Here is a 19,270-nt window from a genome sequence, read left to right on the forward strand (position 1 = left end):
CTCTAAGATCAGGAACAAGACAAGGATGTCCACTCTCGCCACTATTATTTTTGGAAGTTCTAGCCACGGCAATCAGAGAAGAAAAAGAAATAACAAGAAAACAAATTGGAAAAGAAGTAAAACTGTCACTGTTTGCAGATGACATGATACTATACATAGATAAAAAAATTAAAAAAATAAAGTCAGTCTTTTGGAGCATCCATAAGACTTTGGTATGAAGAGTTGTCCTATTGGGGTTCAAGAACTGATATTTGCATTTGTATAGATTAAAGAAACAAAAATCTGTAAAAATTTTTAATGACGACCCTTGTCTGATTTTTTCAAAAGAGGGATATTTATTTGAGGAATAATTGTGAACATTTCTTTTTCATTAGAAATTAATATTGTTCCCAGAACTGTCTCTATATTATCTCATTCTTACTGTCAAAATAATAGTCATTAGATTAAGATGTATCCAGGAATTTTGGGCTATCAGAAAGAAGTCACTATCCTCTGAAGCCATGTTTGCCATAAAAATGAAAGTTGGTCTGTTCTACTGTAGTAACCACTTGAATTGCTAAAATGCAACCTCATTTAAGATCCATGTAGAGTAAATTTTAAAAAACAAAAAAGTGTTTTGCTTTGGAAATGATCAGGAAAAGTCAGTGTTCTCCTTTTTTCCATCTGGGCACTAAGGTTTCTCAGAGTTGAGTCTTCAACTCTGATCAAGCACCGTTTTGATGCTGCACTAGGTAGAGTCCAGCCATGTTCATGGAATCAATCTGTTACATACTGTTTCAATATTTCGCAAAGATTTACTTTCTTTTTTCTCTCCTATTTTAGTGAGACTCTATACAATTTCATTTCCCATATCAAAGAAAGCATTAACAGAGTAAGTATGCCACATTTCAAGGCATTAGAACATCTTGCATTTTAAGAAGTTTAATAATTATATTGTATTGACTTCTGTTCATGTAGAATAGCAATATTTTAACTACCCTTTTTTATCATTAAATGACAGTTCACCAAGTTAATAAAATAAGGCAACAGTCTTTGAATTATTTCCTAATTTTGGGTTTCTTAAGTTACAGACATCTGTGGAAAAATCTGAGGAATTTCTCAGTTCCAGAAGCCAATCTATTTTGGATTCTTTGGAAACTGTGGCCAAGACATGTGAGTGTCTAGAGTTTGAGGTTATCAGCAGGGGGCACTGGTAAGCAGTGAATGTGAACTTTCTGACCCTAGCCAGATTTCTGCCAGTGGTGAGGTTCCATACAGTGTTTCAGATGAGAGAATGGGTACATAAGATTAGCCCTGAAGAGATGTGGAGCTGAACTAGGTAGCAGGCTCCACCTCTATATGGGAATGCTCTGGTCCCTCTATGCCTTTTCTGTAGCACCAATCCTCCACCCAGTAACTCTGCTGCCTCAGGACCGATAGTTTTACCATGTTTCTCATCTCACTGCCTGAAGTGAATCAAGGGCATCCCTGGTTCTCAAATGAATTTCTGGCTGTGTTGTCTATAAAGGCTCCCTTGCTCCCTTAGGACTTAGAAATAAAGACAGTGCTCCTTTAGGAGTTAGAAATACTCTAGTCACCTACTGTTCTTCTTGCTTCCTTCATTTCAATGAGAGCTGTTTTGTAGTGAATCACAGCATCTTTCTCAATTTCAGTTACAGTCTGTGGTTTGTAAAGTCCTCTGCTCTGCCAATTAGTGATTTACATTTAGATGAAACCATGGTTCAGGCCCTTATTTAACCATTACACAGGTCTCCTTAGGTGAACACTTCTCTGGAACCAACAGCTTCTCAGTTAAACAGCAAGATGATGACTGCATCTGCACTTGTTTTCATTTGTCTGTTTATTTTTTATTTTAAACAAATTGAAGTCAACTTATTCAAATGCCATGGGATGGATTGCTCATGATTTACAAAAATTAATGCCTTTGTGTAACTTAGAAATTAATCCCCATCTGTCTACAAAGAAGCACTGTACTGTCTGCTGGCTTCCAACCTGAATATCCCACACACAGGGCAACTGTGCATCTGCTTGGAAACCAGTTCTGGAAGCCTAGGACTGTTACCCTCACAAGAAGAAGCAAGACAAAAAGCAGAAGGAAAAGGGATGCTTTCTTTGTTTCACGTGATAAAATAACTCATTTTAAGTGCGGAAGGAAAGCACTCTCTTTACTTGTTATGTTTAAAACTGGGTGAAGTACAAAAAAGAGAATTGCAGCAAATGTGTGGCATTTAAGGCCCAGAATAGGGAATGGAAGTGCTCAAGGCCCCAACACAGGATGAAGGCAGCGAGAGGAGTAGAACTGAGTCTGGCTTATAGTAGGCATGGGGATCCTGATCCTTCACCCCTGACGGTTTCTTAACTTTCAGAGCTTAAGACTCAAGAGAGCCACACTGATAAGGCAAACAGTAACAAACACTGTGGTACTACATTAATTAAAAGCCAGGTTGTTCTTAAAAATAGGCACAAGGAGCCTGTCCAGAATCATTCCCTTTCTTGGTAGGTAGTGATCAGGAGCAGGAAGTTAGTCACTGAGAGAGGAACCAGGCAAATTCCCTGTCATATAGCTAGGCCCAGTCCAGCTAGCCTAGAACACTGAACTTGCCAGTCAGTGCATTCTTCAGGCTTTCAGTATGCAGTCACTGTGCTTGTAAGGGGAGGGGGAAGATACTATGTGAAAGCACTGTCTTGGGTTATTATGTAATTCATACCTTCACAGAATGAGGTCATGAAATATTTCCCCAGTCACATTCTGCCTGTACAACGAGAAGGATCACTCAAGGCCATCTAATCTAACTCCTCTTCTTCTTCAGCTGAGGACACCAAGGACCAGAGTAATAGAATAAATTACCAAGGCCATCCACATCTCACTTTATCTTGGGTTTAGGTGGGGTAATTAGTAGAAAGCAGTACTTTCACCTAATGCATATTAGTTCTATTGAAAAATACGGTCATTAGGAGAATAAAAAGGAGGGGCCACTATCAAAATCAGAGAATGACGCTTTTGGAAAATAGATAACTCCATATGTCAAAATTAATTCCATATGAATCAATATATTGTGTGGTGATTAAATCATTAAAAGAACTGTAAGAAGCATGAGCAACATTTTTATAATTTTAGAGTGAGAAATGCCTTTCTGAGCAAGGCACATATAATTGTTGAGAAGAATGAGGTCCATCTATATGAACCATGTTGGAATGGAAATATTTATTAATTGTTAAATGAAAACAGCAAGGTGCTGCTTATGTGCACATAGTTTGCTCCAGGACACATCTTGTGGAGGAGTGAGATCAGTCAGTGAAAATTGGGAAGGGTATCCTGAAAAAAAGGGGGACTGAGCAAACTCCTCTTGTACATGGAGGCTTCCGGACCCTTTCTCAGGCGGCTTTCATTAGCACAGCGGGGAGAGCAAAACTAGAGTTAAAGGAAAATCACTGGCCATGAGTGGAAAAGCATCAGAATATGACCTCATCTCAATGGAGCCCTTGTCAAATCACTAAAATAGAAATAAACAAAATCATCTTCGAGGACAGAGACAAGGTGGCAGCGAGTAGGAGGACCTTGAGCTCACCTCCTCTCACGAGCACACCAGAATCACAACTAACTGCTGAACAACCATCGATAAAAAAAGACTGGAATCTACCAAAAAAAGATATTCTACATCCAAAGACATAAAGAAGTAACCTTCATGCCTGGTCTTTATCATATGATTAAAGTCAGGTCACTGTCACATTAAGATTAAATCTGGCTAACAGGCAGAAGAAACTGTAGTGGGACATACCCTAGACTAGGTCGAGATATTCTACATCCAAAGACATAAAGAAGAAACCACGAGATGGTAGGAGTGGCGCACTCACAATATAATCAAATCCCATACCACCCGGGTGGGTGACCCACAAACTGGAGAGTAATTATATCACATAAGTTCTCTCACAGGAGTGAGAGCTCCGAGCCCCGCGCCAGGCTCCCCAGCCTAGGGGTCTGGCATGGGGAGGAAGAGCCCCCAGAGCATTTGGCTTTGAAGGGCAGGAGGGCTTGATTGCAGGAGCGCCACAGGACTGGGGAAAACAGAGACTCCACGCTTGGAGGGTGTGCACAAGGTCCTGCACGCACCGGGGTCCCAGGGCAAAAGCAGTGACTCCACAGAAGTCGGGGCCAGACCTACCTGCTGGTCTTGGAGGGTCTCCTGTGGAGGTGGGGGGCGGGGGTGGCTATGGCTCTCTCTGGGATCATAAAAGCTGGTGGTGGACATGGCAGGGACGTGAACTCTGTCTGGAGGCAGACATTTTGCGGCCATGGAACCGAGACCTGGCCCCACCCAACAGCCTGTAAGCTCCAGTGCTGGGACGCCTCAGGCCAAACAAAATCATCTTTTTTCTAAAGAATATTAATTTATTTATTTATTTTGGCTGCACCGGGTCTTAGTTGTGGCAGGCCGGATCTTTAGTTGTGGCACGGAGGCTCTTAGTTGCGGCATGCATGCGGGAACTAGTTCCCTGACCAGGGATCGAAACTGGGCCCCCTGCATTGGGAGTGAGGAGTCCTACCCACTGGACCACCAGGGAAGTCCCTAAACAAAATCATCTTCACAAGAAAATAGAGATATTGGCAGTGCGCTCGGTGGTCCCTCAGATCTGTCTCTTACTTCAACAGTGTTTGGATGGAACCGATTCAGGGATGCCCCTTGCTCCAAACTCTGACCACCCCCATCCTTTTTTCCAGTCACAACCTTCGCAATCAGCCACTTAGCTATCCTCGGCCACCGGGACCAGCCAACACCATTTTTTGAGCTTAACTCCTTATTACCCATCAACCATGAGCTCCCGGATTCGTCAGAATTATTCCACCAAGGTGGAGGCTACCGTCCACTGCCTCATCAACATGCATCTGCAGGCCTCTTACACTTACCTCTCTCTGGTAGTGATGATGTGGCTCTGGAGGACATGGGCCACTTTTTCTGTGAATTGGCTGAGTAGAATCGTGAGGGCGCCGAGTGTCTCTTGAAAATGCAAAACCAGCACAGCGGCCGAAGCTATTTCAAGACGCCAGGACGCTATGGAAGCCGCCGTGCTCGGGGAGAAGAACGTGAACCAGGTCCTTGTGGACCTGCACGCCCTGGGTTCTGCCCGCACAGACCCCCACCTTTGTGACTTCCAGGACAGCGGCTTCCTGGAGGAGCAGGTGAAGCTCATCAAGAAGATGGCGACCACCTGGCTAATCTCCCCAGGCTGCCTGGTCCCCAGGCTGGGCTGGGCCAGTATCTCTTCGAAAGGCTCACCCTCAAGTACGACTAAGAGCCTCCAGAGCCCAGCGGCCTCTGAGGAGCCCCTCTGGTGTCAGGGCTTCTGCCTGAAGCCCCTCTCTGCAGCCACTAGGCAGCTTTTTAACCACCCTGGACCCCTCTCCCAAGCCTTGGACCAAATGGAAACAATAAAGATTTTTGCAGAAAAAAAAAAAAAAAGAAAGGAAGGGAGGGAGGGAGGGAGGGAGAAAGAAACTAGAGATATTGTCCAGAATATGGAAGTGGATTTCAAACGGCATTTTTACTAAAAAGCTAAAAATCTGTTTATAGACAAAGCAGAAATGAAATGAGTCTCCTTCTAGAGAAGACACACACACACACACACACACACACACACACACACACGCTCGCACGTGCACACACACAGATCTATAACCTAAACGTGGATATGCACATGTATTGATACAAAATTCCAGAAACTGCTCATAACGTTAAATCCAGGAAGCAGGACCAAGGTCTGCATGGGAGAGATTCGATCATTTTTCTTTGTATGCCTGTTTATACTGTTATAGTTTTGCTTTGTTTTTGGCTGCTCCATGCAGCATGCAGGATCTTAGATCCCCCACCAGGAATCGAATCTGTGCCCCCTGCATTGAGAGCGCAGAGTCTTAACCACTGGACCTCCAGGGAAGTCCCTATACTGTTATAGTTTTTAAAAGAAAAAAATTCAATAGACTTTGGAAGTAATAGCTCAATACAAAAACTCTTTAAAGGAGAAGACCCTGAACATATGTTTCCCAAGGACAAAGAAAGAATATGTGGGACCACAGACTGATGCTTACTGAGTACTGAATCTAGAATTGAACACTTTGCTTGCCTTCCTCATTTTCTGTTCCTAAGAAACATTGATATTTAGGAACTCAACTAGGGTAGGATAATTACATTTGCTTTCTACTACAAATATCAACATGGATGTCTGGAAAAATATTTCACTAATTGAGTTTAGGGGCAGAAATCCAGTACTTGAAATATAAGTAAACAGCCTTTTTCTAATTGGTTGACACATGTAATTTAACTTGTGTTGAGTAATAGAAAATTCGCTTTCTAAAAAAATTCTTACATTTTTTATTGTGGTAAAATACACATAACATAAAATTTACCACTTTTTACTTTTTTTCCCCCAAGACCACACTGGCTTGTCTATTCCTAGTCATCACAGGCTCTTTCTTGCCTCAGAATTTTTGCACTTGCTGTTTCCTCTAGCTGAATAACCTTTCCCTAATCTTTGCAGGGCTAGCTGCTCCTTATCTTTCTGGTTTCCCCTTACATGACTCTACCTCTGATGACCTTATCTAACGTAGGTGCCCCCACCCTCTTATTTTTATTATATTTCCTATCAGGCACTTATCACAATTTTCATTTATTAATGTGCACGTTTGTTTACTTGTTATTTTTTTCTTCTTCAAGACTGCAAAGATCATGTAAGTAGTTTTGTTCAAGGTTGTTTCCATGCACCTAGCACAGTGTCTGATAATAAACTTTCAGATAAAACTGTAAACCTCCAATTAATATGTTCAAACACACTGGGGAGTCTTTCTGTTTCACTTTTTCATTAGAGGTGTCCTGCCTGGAGCTCAGCCTCCAGCTCCAGATTGGGCAGGCTATGCTTTATGTCCTCTTCTTAGGACTTCACCATCATTCTGAGGATCCTTTTTTTTTTTTTTCTCCCATTCCTGAGGGATGGAAGCAGGAGTACTGTAAACCAAGGGAACAGCATGTTCAAAAGCCAATGGTGGAAGAGAGATTGCTTAGGCAGAGCTCAGAGATGCAGAGGATAGTGAGTTAAAGGGAAGTGAGCCTGGGTCTTGTTAGCCAATTTATTGAAAGATTTGGACTTCATCCAGTGGCCTGTGGGGTACCATTGAAAGTTCCAGTGACCGTTTCAGAGGAGGCATGATCATATCTACATTCTAGAAAGATCACTCTGATGACAGGGCCAAGAAGGCTGGCCAAAGAGGACGTTGGTGCCATCATCTGGACAGCAGGCTTCAGAGTCCCCAGCAGGTGCTAAGGTTGAGTCTGCTTTGGCCAGGATGTTCTCAGAGAGAGAGGGAAGAAGAGACAGTGGAGGAACCACCCTGTTCTTGCTTTCTCTCCTCACCAGGGCTGATCTGGATGGTTAGAGTTCTGGGTGTTGGCAGAGCAGGCTCTGGTAGCCCGTGCCGGGTTCCAGCTTCTCCCTCTCCACGACTGTGGCCTGGGCAGGGTGGGGCATACCATAGTCTTCATGTGGTGAATTGTCATTGTTTTGTATTTAGTGCAAGAGACCACGAAGGTGGCCCAGAGTGATCTGGTGTTGGAAACAGTGTGGGACAAATGCAACATGGAACAGGCCATCCTTGAGCTGCAAAAGAGATTTGAAGGTGTAAGTGTAGACCCTGACCCCCTTCCTCAAGTGTGTTTCTGGCTTTGTTACTAAGACCTCGAGAGACACCTTTAAAATGGCAAATCTCAGCCAAGAACAGAGGCCACCACAGGCCCCTTGGTAGCAGGCCAGGGTAGAGGCCAGCTTCCTTTCCCAAGGTTCTCTGGCATGATGTGGACCCTAGGGACCCTGCTCCAGAGTGTAGCTATGTATCCCCTGTATAGTACCCAGCAAGGGACAAGGTTTTGATCTGCTGGCCCATCCTTTGTTTTGTTCACACGTTATATTGTGCATTCTGAGTTACACTGTCCGTAACTCCCTTCTTTCTCATTGCCTTTCTTTAGAGACAAGCAGAGTTTATAGAAATGAAGTCCAACCTGAAGCACCTTGAAGTTTTAGTTGCTCAGCAGAGTAAGGACTTCCAGCAGCTGTGTGAGCAGCTAGGCCAGCTGAATATGCCCAGTGTCCTAGCAGAGCTAAATCAATTGATCTCTGTCCCTTGGATACCCAGACATGTGAAGGACAGTGCTTCTCAGACTTCACCACCTCTGGCCCAGAGCCTCAGTTTCACCAGGCAGGAGAAATATGCCTCTGAGGAACCAGTTATGTGGCAGGTCCAGGCCCTCCCTGCTGCATGCAATCTTAGTGTGGGATCGTTGAGGCCTGGGGAGTCTGGCGTCTGGGGTGAGGAAGCAAAGAGTAGTGCTCTCCAAGAAGAGGCTGTGCCGCTGGCAGTTGGAACTGGCAAAAGAAACAGGCAAATCAAGGACAAGGCAGTGCAGACTAACTGCCAGAATTGTGCTATTACTAAAACAGGCTCTGAGAACCATGGCTCTGGTGTCCTGGGCCACAAGATTCCTGAAGACAGGGACCTGGTTTCCCAAGGAGCTTCGCGGCTTATATCCCTGGATTTAAACAACTTTGCAACCAGCATTAAGAACACCTGCCAAAAATGTCAAGCCAAAGGCATGTTTTCGTGTAACCCTTGTGAACAAAGGTTGGTGACTGAACAGAAAGGCAGAACTGTAGAAAGAGGGAGGAAAGGCAAGAAGCAGCATCCCAGGAAAGCCCCCAGAAGCAGGTTCCTAGCCAGGAAGCAAGAACAAACCCCAAGCAAGAACAAACCCCAAGCAAAACTTGCTTCCAATTCTAAATATCCTCACCCTCCAGTTTCCATCTCACAAAGGCCCCCCCAGGGGCGGCAGGAACCCCTTGCTCAGCCCCTGCGTCTTCAGGGCCCCAGGAGCCCCACAAAACCAGTCTGCTCTGCTCTGAGAGGAACAGTCATGCCCAGTAAGACAGCAAGGGCAGTGCAAGGGAATCTCTTGCAGTACAGTGGGCATGCTTCCCAAGACAACAGCCTGCTTTCTCACAGTTCCCAGGGGGACCAACAGATGAGCTGGTTCAGTGACCTCAACGTCAGAAAAGAGCCCCCTCAGTGCAAGGAGCCAGGGAAGAATATGCTCTATGACCTGGGTTTTGATAGCAGTGATGATGGCTTCTGACCAGCCCATAGTGACTTCAGCTGATGGTTTATTGGTCTCAGCTGGAAAGACAAATCACAGAACACTTTGGGCTGGCTAACAGCAGAAACTTCCCAAAGGCCTGCCTGGAACCCTCAGAGTCAGAGGCTATGCTTTGGAGGGGGTGGTGGTCAGTGCAGGGCTGGGGAGCAGATCCGGCACTCTGGGTACCAGGTGCTTCCCATGACAGAGCATAGGGATAAATGCACCCTTATTTATGGGAATGAAATGTGTGGAGAGGTGGTGATGAGAGCTGGGGCAGCAGCCTGGGTGTGGGGCATAAGGAGGAGGGTGTTGTATTTGGTAGAAGGAGGGCTGCCTTCCATATGGAATATCCAGTAGCAGAAGGGCTCTCACAAAACTGTTGGTGTGGCAGCATGTCTCCCAAACACAACATTTTTGGTCTTCAAACATTTCCTTTACATGACCGATATCTTTCTGGGCATCAGGATTTAAAAAAAAATTATCTGTATCCAGTTTTGCTGCGAGAGCATCTGCATTTTTTAGACAGTGGACATATTATAGGGCACACACTAAGTCAGACTTCCTGTGAACAGAGAAATATAAAGCCACCAGGGAAAGAGAGGTGACATGCGCCAAACAAATGCCGGGAACCACACTCTTCACAGGCACACAGTTCCATTTTTCTTTCTAGCTGTTTTCCCCTGTCCTGGTTTCAACCACTCTTTTAAAGCTAATGAGAGCGGCTGTGGGCCCTGTATCATTTCTGGAGAGCAATGCGCTTATATGAGACTTTGGCTTTCCAATTATATCTTGTTGAAGTTTTTGAATTTTTGCAATATATATGTACTTCTTTTGTAATACAAAAAAATCAAAAAATAAAGATAAAACTTTTAAGGTGCGTACCATCCTTTTTCTTATGCTTCTCATAAGATGATTTTGAATAAACCACACCCTACTCAAGCTGATTTTTCTTTTTTTTAATGAAAGTAAAAATCCTCATGGATGGACAGCTTCCAGAATTTGCCTATTATCAAGCCAGTACAGGGTTGAAAATGGGGCTTCTTTTTTTTGGCTGTGCCACACAGCTTGCAGGGGATCTTAGTTCCCTGGCCAGGGACTGAAACTGGGCCACGGCAGTAAAAGTGCTGAGTCCTACCCACTGGACCACCAGGGAATTCCTAAAAATGGGGCTTCTGAGTGGGCCGTTATAGAAAGTAATGGTTCCTGATTTCTCATTTTTATATTCTTTATTTTCAGGGTTATGTATCCCACAAAAATCTGGGAGAGTTTAATTTGCCTGTGACACCTTTGGCAGGGCTACCAGGAACCAGCCTAAGGTGCTTTCACTCTCATTTCCAGACCAAGGGTGTCCTGCAGTCTACAGCCACAGGCAATGGCAACAGCCCTCTATCTTCAAGGCCTAGGAAGTACAGACTTGGGCTCTGCCTTAGGGTGCCCTGGCCTCTACTCTCCCTGTGGGTCTCACTGGATATCTGTTCACCCTGCCCTCTGCCAGCTTCCACTGCCTTCCCTGCTGGTTTTCTCTGCCTGTGCAAGGACGGCACGGGAGGAAGCAGCCCAGCCCTTCCCAAACTGACTACAGGTGGCTGTGGAGCAGTTAGCATGAGGCTTGTAGATCAGAGGGGTCTGTATTTGGAAATGTTTTATTACTCTAAGTTGAAAGGTTTAGTCATTTTACTTCACAGTTGAGACCCTGTTGAGAGAAGTCCACCAGTATTTATGACTGTGGCCTTCTCATTGAAGGGTCTTGTCCAACTTTGAAATGCCAAAGCAGGACACTCTGTTCTTTGATTCTGCTGTGAGTTATGAAATCCTGTATTTCTTCAAAAGTATTTCATTTTGTTTAAAGTCAAAGATCAGAGTGACTCAATGTTACATGAGCTGGGTGTTTTCGGAGAATGAGCAGTAAATTTGTCGCCTAACAAGGCTGGGTTAATTAAAATTATGCTGCCTGTCTCTGGTAATCATCGGAAAGGATATTCTGTTTCTTATTTTATTCCTAAGGCTTTTTTTGTTTTTTTTTTTAAACTATTGTGTTCCTGCCAAATTTGGTGAGCATGACACAGCCCAGGCACGTCCCTGGAGCACACAACATTTTTGGCTTTTTGGATGCTGACAGAGATGTAAGTAGCCACACAGGAGTGAATGTGGTGGGAGGTCTACCAGCCTAGGGCCCACCTAGGGGCTCCTCCCTCTATACAACTCCAGCTACAGTCTGAGGATGGAAGTGAAGCACTTGCAGCACCTAACTGTCTTGACATTCAACTATCAATTTAAATGTCACCTACAGAGAGGCCTTTTCCTGACCTCTCCTCTTCTGAAGGGGCTCAACCCTACTCACTGCCCATTCTCTTACCCTGTTTTAATTTCTCTCATACAGTTCCATCTGAAATGATATATTAAATCAGTATTTTTGTGTTTGCCCACCTTGCACAGTAGAATATAAACTCCAGATGCAAGAGCAGCATCTGCCTCGTCCCTACTGTATCCTTAGCATACAGGAAAGTGTCTGGCACTAGTAGACACTTGATAAATACTGAGAGCAGGGATTTCTTGCTTATCTTTCAAACAGCTCCTGGCAGCCTGTCCTGAAAGTTGGGTCTCTCTGGTATCCCGTTGCAACTTCCCTTCTTTGTCTCAGACATTTCAAAGGGGTCCTGATGACGGATCTCCTATAAGATGCCCATTCCTCTCTCCCAGGCCAGCTCCCACCCAAAGTGCCCAGAAAACAACAGACTTTTTGCCCTCAAAAAAGATAGTGGTTTCCTACAAGAGCTTAACGTAGTTCTGCAATTGTTTTTCATGCCTGGCCTTTGGCCAAAACTCTTCATCAAATCAAGCATTTTCCAGCTGGCCTAGCATGGAAAGTCCTCCCCACTAGGGCTGGAATCCACTGTCAAGCAGATTTCCTGAGTAAAACTTTGTTCCCTCTATAAATATTTAGCTGGAACCTAAAATATTAATGTTCTCCCACATACTCCAGGGAGAAAGCAAATTACCAGAGCCTCAGATTGTCTCTAGATGACAGCCTTTCCAATAACTACCCATAATCAGGTGCAGTGGCCTCCCTGGTTTGCTTGCCTAGTTCACTGGCCTTCACTGCCATGTTAAACGTCTTGTGCCTCAGTTAGAGGGAGGAGGGAGATTGGCCTCTTTTGCAAATCCTTTTCATCAATTTCTTTGATCATTAATAGCTCACAACTCCTCCAGTGGCAGGATGGTGTTGCTGCCCTATCAGCACATTCCTGGGTGCAAAGGTGAGGGGCAAAGGTCCCCCAGGTTATCTGTCTCCCTCCTTCTTGTCTCCTGACCCCCTTGGAGTCTTCCCTGGGACTGGAAGTGCAGGGTCCAGGAGAATGCCAAGGAGCCAGGGCAGGTGGGCCAGGAGGTGGCTCCCCCATTCCCCTGGTGAGTGGAGCAGGAGGTAGGGGGAGGGAACCCTGAGACTCAGAGATGAGAAGGTAGCCTTGCGTGCCTGATTGTGCTGGCTGGAGCTACACAGAGGCAGGCGCTTACTGACCACAAGTGCCCCCAGAGCTTACCTGGTAAGAATTCAGACTCCAGTCTAGACCTGCGTTGCTAGACAGCCATGCCCAGGAATGTGGGGAACATTGCAATCCAGATGTGGCTGAGGATAGGGTCACTGTTTCCAGCCCTTGGCCACCCTTGAATTGTCTTTTTTTTTTTTTTTTTTTTTTTTTTTGCCACACTGCGTGGCATGTGGGATCTTAGTTCCCTGACCAGGGATCAAACCCGTGCCCCCTGCAGTAGAAGCTCGGAGTCCCAACCACTGGACCACTGGGGAAGTCCCTTGAATTGTCCTCTTGAAAGAACTGTTGCTGTACTCTCAGGCCTCAGCCGTGGCCTCTGCTCCTTGCTGGAACTTCACTCGGCATTCACTCATCTCTCCTTTTTCCTGTCCCTTCTTCCCCCCATTTCCCTCCAGACCCCCAGCCTCTCCTAGTTTCTACAGACCAGCTCCTACCTTAAGTATTGTTACAAGTCTACCAGTATGCAGACAGAGCTGGTTTCTAGTGACTTTTGCATTGACCCGGCAGCATGTAGCCAGGGGACCTGGAAACCCCTCCTATAGAACTGGATGGGCCCAGCTTCTCACATGCCTTGTGCTGTAGCTTGAACTTGCAGTTGGAGACTAGCAGGTTCCAAAGCTCCTATTTATTCTTGAAGCTGCCTTGTTTCTATTTTGATTCTGCTAATCCAAATTGCAGTTTGGTGTTTCCACGGAAACAATTCAGGGATTGTTTGGCTTTCCAAGATGAACTGTGGGGGAGAGAACCGAATGACGTAAAACATTTTTAGTTTCTCAAATATCAATGTCTCCCCAATAAATCTTTGGTCCCAAGTTTATTAAAATAAATGTTCTAGGCAAAAAATGTTCCAGGCTCCTTTTATTCCTCCGGCTAAATCCCTAGAGACTAACTCCCCAAACCCCTGCTCCGTGCAGAGGAGCACACATCTGCCCGCCACCCTGAAGCAGATGACAAAGGCAGGAAAATGTCCTTCGGGCACCTTGGGGAGCCAGGGATGCAGAGACAAGAGTAGGTGTCACCAGGGAAATGACCACGTGGCCACCCCAGCTACTCTGGGACTGGCATGCCAGAGGCTCAGGGCTCACCTGCTTTGCTAAATAGCTGTGTTTCTATAGTGAGGAAAAGCTCCTCATTTAAGGATTCCAGGATGAATTAGCCCTTTTGGTAAATCTGAATTTTCACATAAAGGCTTTGCTAAAACAGAGGTATATTTGTCTATCCAGCCAGGGAAAACCTGACCCCTCCCTCCTACCCCACCCCTACCCCAGGCTCCGCCCTCATTCCCAAGGGCCACAGTCCCTGTTGCAGGCAGAAAAAAAATCCACTCATTTCAGTCTTGCAGGGTTAGGGCTAGATCTCCATTCCCAGCACTGAGTGCTGAGAAACAGCTCTGTGAGACCCAGAGCTTCTGGCCCTGAGGGTCCAGCACCCACAGGGAAGGGTGAGCCCTTTGTCAGGGTCCTGCTGAGCACCCCCTTGCAGGCCCTGGACCTGCCCCAGTTCCTGGAAACTGTGAAGGTCACCTCTGGGCAGGTTTCTGGTGAGGGATGCCCATGGCTGGTTGGTGAAGATGAGGGTTTTAAAAAACAACTCTAATTTCTTTTTTCTACAGAAGTGATACATGTCCACTGCAGATAAATTTAAAATACAGACAAGAAAAAGACCTAAACCCTCCTTGTTCTTCCATAACAGTTTTCTGCATGTGTGCTCATACACACATTTCACAAACTTGGGATCAACTGCATTTTTAAAAAAATAAATACATATTAAATTTTGCAATACATTCAGATTTACAGGAAAGTTGCAAAGACAATAAGTTCAAATATATCCTTCACCCAGCTTCTCTTCATGTTAACATCTTGCATAACTGTGGCATACTTGTCAAAACTAAGAAACTAACATAACCATATTAATAACTAAACTTGAGCCTGTATTTAGATTTGATCCGTTTTTCCAATAATGTCCTCTCTCTGTTCCAGGACACAATCCAGGACACCGCACTGCATTTAGTCATTGTGTCTCCTCAGTGTCCACTGCTCTGTGACAGATTTTGAGTCTTTCCTTGTTTTTAATGACCTTGACAGTCTTGACTACTGGCCAGGTATCCTGTAGAATATCCCCCAAACTGGGTTCATCTGATGTTTGTCTCACGATTAGATTGGGGCTGGGAGGTTTTGGGAGGAATACCATGGAAATGAAGCACCCTTCTCATCGTATGCTGTCAGGGGTGGGTGACTTGCACAGGACAGCACGGGTGGTGCTCACCTTCATCACTTGGTTAAGTGGTGTCTGCCAGGCTTCTCCATGTAATCTACTATCTTTCCCTTTCCCAGCTCTATTCCTTGTAAGTGAGTCACTAAGTTCAGCTCACCCTCAAGGGGTGGTGACAGGCAGGGGTTGGGGGAGATGAGGATTAAGCCCCACATCCTCTGTGGGAGAGTATCCACATCAAGGCATATTATTTGGAACTCACTGTTGGAAGACCTGGTTTTTTGAATATCAAGTAGCCTGACAACTCTCCCTCCAGATGGCCCCATTCCCCCTGGAGTGGGGCAGGCAAGAAGCTGTGAGCATTTTTTCTTATTTGCTCCTGTCTCTCCTATTCAGGGAATAGAAAGTGAACCCCAATTCCATAATTTGTGATGTTTATTATCTTCTGCAGGGAGTGAGTGTACGGTGGCTTGGAAGGAGCCTCTGGTTAGCCCGTCCTGCCCTCTACCCCCCAGCGGAGGCCTGTCCCATGAAGTGGCTGGAGGCTAGTTCTCAGGGTCAGGCAAGTGCCCAGTCTCACACAGCTACGGAGTAGATGCAAGGTCTCTACCTGGGGGCCCAGAGGAATCTCCGGACCTGTAGTAAAGGGATGTTGCCAGCTCTGCAGCCTGCCCTATGCTGGGTCACTAGCCTAAAATATGGACGGGTAGGGGGGGTCCTCGGCCCCTGGGACTTCCTCCCAGCTCCTTGGTTTGAGTTTTGGGTCTTACAACAGCTTTGCACCAGACTCCTTACCCCCATACTCCCCTATGCCTAGGAGGCGGGCACTTCCCTGAGACTCAGCTTCTGGGAGGCATGATACCTTGCCCAACAGCTTATTAGGTTTCCTGAAAGAACATCATGGTTTTGAGAGATCTGTCCAAATAATTTCTGATGATGTCCTTTCTCTCAAGCCGTGGTGGAGGGTTGGCTCCAGCCCAGGAAACCTAATAAGGGATGCTACCAGCCCCTCCGACACAAGTAGGAGGCCTTTGCAGAGGGCTTTGAGCTGGGCAGGGGCAAGGATGGAGGGATTGAGGGTCTGGACACGAAGAGGGCATGAGGCCCGCGCAGGGGACAGGCAGCCTTGTGTGCAAAGTGCGCAAATGTGGCAGAGGGCCTGGGGCCAAGGTCCATCTTGACGCCAGTTCCTCCATACAGGCTGAGCTGGCCTGGGATGGGCTGGTCCCAGGGATGCAGAAAGCCCATGCTGGTTGTGGCCCCCGTACTTTTTCAGGGGTCCATGGAAAAGAACATGAAGACACACAGCAGAGGCCCAAGACCTGCACCTGCCTTGGGTTCTGGGTATATTGAACATCAATCAAAAAAACAGTCAAGATGTTAAAAAAAAAAAAAAAGGTGAAAAAAAAAAAAAAAGAAACTTTAAAGCAACAGAATTAAACAAACAAACAAACAAACTGGGCTCTCAGCTCAAAAAGGGACACAACTGGAAGTGAAAAAGGTTGAGGTAATTCAGATTCTGCCAAGCCTCTGAAGAACGTGGCCCCTGATGACAACTGTGACTGCCCTGCACAGACGCCCTAACATCAGACTCCTGCTGTAAAGAATCAAAGCTGAAGTCAACTGTCCTTACTCAATTCGGTATTTAAAAGAGGTCATCAAATTGTAGTCCTCTTCCAAGTCCAGAACAGTCTCCACGATACTGTGATCATAGAAAGCCTGCTTGAGGCTGCCAGGGTCTGCATCCGAGGCTTCCTGAGGGCTCTCGTCCACCAGCAGGGCCCAGGCTTCCTCCTTGAAGGGCGAATTTTCACAGCAACCACACACACGGTTCAACTCGTTTTCAAATTCTAGTTTTCCAGCCAATTCTTCAATAGTTTGGATGCCTGTATGGTCTTAAAAATAAAAACATTCAGCATTACAATTCCAGTGAGAGATTTCTTAAGACATTTCAGGCACAAGTTAAAAACCACAAATGGGCGGCCATCTCCGGGGACTCCGCAAAGCCGGTGTTCCTGACCCCGGGGCTGGCAGGCTGCCACATTCTAACATGGGCTTGGTGCCCCCCCTTCCTACCTCAGGTATTTATTGAGCCCCAACCATCTCCTTGGTTTCCAAGGAGGGTTTAAGTGGGAGGATACAGAGATGCATGTGTTTGTTCCGGCCCTCAAGAAACTACTCCCTGACCTGCGGGCACAAGACACAGTGTGAATGGGATCTTTGGGGTAATCAAAATGCTGCCTGCTGGGACCTCCCTGGCGGTCCAGTGGTTAAAACTCTGAGCCTCCAGTGCAGGGGGCACGGGTTCGATCCCTGATAGCAGAACTAAGATCCCACATGCTGTGCAGCGTGGCCAAAAAATGAGGAAAAAAAGCTAAAAATAAAATAGCTTTAAAAAAAAATAGTGCACACACAGAACATACAGATGTGTGTGTAGAAAAAGTATCTATGACAGGATATACAGCACTGTGCTAACAGTGGCTGCCTTTGTGGTGGATGGTGGAATTACAGGGGAGTTTTTTGGCTTTTAACTTTTCTTCTAATCTTGTATTAATGCCCCCGCAACTGGACTACTCCCCTCTACCCCTACCCCCATCTCTGCCTATGTCCTGTTTCCTTCACATCTAAGCTCATCCACCAACAGGGGCTGCTGTCCCTGGCCTCCAAGGATTCACTCTAACTGTACATTTATGAAATGACTTTGACTGATGTGTAACTCCCCCAGGTTATCAGTTCCATGAAGGCTCTCTGCTGTGAGCAAAACAAATCTATCTACCAAGCCAGTGGAAAAGAAATAAGAATTTTTTTTTAATAAGATGCTTGCTGACTCAGGGGCCTGTGTGAAGAACCTATCCTTCCAGGGAGAGGATGGACCAGCCCTCTGTACTCACCGATCATGTCAAGCAAATCCTTTGTGACTTCTTGGCTAGAACTGCTGAGTGGCATGTTTGACTCAACCTTCAAATCTTTCTCCATATCTTTCCTGCAGCCCCCAGGTGAAAAGAAAAAGGTGGGGGATTAGATCCTCTTTCAAGAAAATATTGGAGGGGAACTCGGTGTTAGATAATCTTAAAGACAAACAGTGGTACTTTAAATTGTCATTTATGCTGTGATTAGAGGATGACTGGGAACCACTGAATCAGTGAAGTTGACTAAAAGCATCATAATGCCCATTAATGTTTGTGAATACGAGCACAAATATTTGTACAACTGAAATGATTAAATGGCTTCTTCAGTCTCTGACTACAGAGCAACCAAGATGGCAGGACCTTGAAGTTTCAGCCCATATGGTCCTCCTTGCTTCAAATCAAGGTGCCTAGGATGAGACAGTTTGCAGCTACCTGGGAGAAGAAAAGGTCTAGGGAAGACTTTATCCCAGGGAAAGCCTAAAAAGCTCTGGGGTGAAGAAGGGGAGCAGAAGCAAGGATGAAGTCAGGGCCCAGCCATCGATCCGCCTCTCCCCAGTGTGGGGAAAAAAACACTGGAATTAAGATGTATGTTTCTGCAGCACAAAAAATAAGATGACTTTTAAAACTAGGTTCTTTAACATTCACTACCCCTTTTGGTACTGCAGAGTGGTTTCCATGACTGGTTAGGCATCCAAGACCCCTCACCACACACACACACACACACACACACACACACACACACACACACACACACTCTCTCTCTCTCTCTCTCTCTCTCTCTCTCCCTCTCTCTCTCTCTCTCTCTCTTTCTGAAGAACGTTTACAAACTTCCCAAATAAAGTCTTAGAGCTTCAGAGGGGAGGCAAAGTAGTGTTATGGACTCAGTTTAGGATTTTCAACAATTTTTTCATATATGAGATACCCCTAATTGTAGCTATTAAACTATTCAGATTGGAATCACCTTAGACTGTCTTTTCTCCTGTTCTCCCCATCTCCTGCCGCTCTCCAAAACTGTCTTTCAGGTGCCAAAACGGAGGAATGCATCGATATGTTTTCCTTGCTGGTCAGAGGTTTTCTTTTGGGGCATAGAGCACGTGTCTTTGCACTCACGGGTTCGTGGTTTGGTGCAAAGGCAGGGCTCTCATGCCCAGGAGCACACGGGACAGGAGGGAAAGGAGCCGCAGAGGAGCAGGCTGCCAGCGGGTGCCTCCTGCAGAGGAGCCTGTGCATGGGGAAGGGGAAGGAAAGCGGCGCAGCGTCCAGCTCCAGCTTCTGCATGCCTGAGCACTCCTGGGAATGACTGACTCCTTCAAAGGCCCGGTCAATGGCTGCAGTCAGCTCCTTTCTGCATCTTCTCAGTTTTTCAGACATCTCCCCTAAAAGCGACCATGTCTTTATTATACAATACACTGGAAATGCACACAGC

At 45.9% G+C, this 19,270-nt stretch overlaps 2 protein-coding genes and 1 pseudogene across 2 annotated transcripts in view; 2 read left to right on the forward strand and 1 right to left on the reverse strand.

Annotated features, from left to right (window-relative positions):
- The window catches only part of IHO1 (interactor of HORMAD1 1), a 25,852-nt gene extending 15,383 nt beyond the window's left edge, over positions 1-10,469 (forward strand). Inside the window, exons 4-7 of the mRNA XM_007129874.4 lie at positions 823-871; positions 1,065-1,152; positions 7,559-7,665; positions 8,010-10,469. Coding sequence (XP_007129936.2) covers positions 823-871; positions 1,065-1,152; positions 7,559-7,665; positions 8,010-9,170 — 1,405 coding nt within the window. The 3' untranslated portion in view covers positions 9,171-10,469. The remainder of the gene's footprint in view (positions 1-822; positions 872-1,064; positions 1,153-7,558; positions 7,666-8,009) is intronic.
- On the forward strand, positions 3,853-6,324 carry LOC102985910 (ferritin light chain-like; annotated as a pseudogene).
- A 3,096-nt stretch (positions 10,470-13,565) lies between the features above and the next one.
- Positions 13,566-19,264, reverse strand: C18H3orf62 (chromosome 18 C3orf62 homolog). Its single transcript, XM_007129873.3, has 3 exons — positions 18,806-19,264; positions 17,827-17,918; positions 13,566-16,830 (listed from the first exon to the last, which is right to left on the reverse strand). The coding sequence occupies exons 1-3, from the start codon at positions 19,213-19,215 to the stop codon at positions 16,565-16,567; spliced, it is 768 nt and encodes a 255-aa protein (XP_007129935.1). The 5' UTR covers positions 19,216-19,264; the 3' UTR covers positions 13,566-16,564.
- Between the last annotated feature and the right edge of the window lie 6 nt (positions 19,265-19,270).

The sequence above is a fragment of the Physeter macrocephalus genome, chromosome 18 (assembly GCF_002837175.3).
Source record: "Physeter macrocephalus isolate SW-GA chromosome 18, ASM283717v5, whole genome shotgun sequence".
Lineage (NCBI taxonomy): Eukaryota > Metazoa > Chordata > Mammalia > Artiodactyla > Physeteridae > Physeter > Physeter macrocephalus.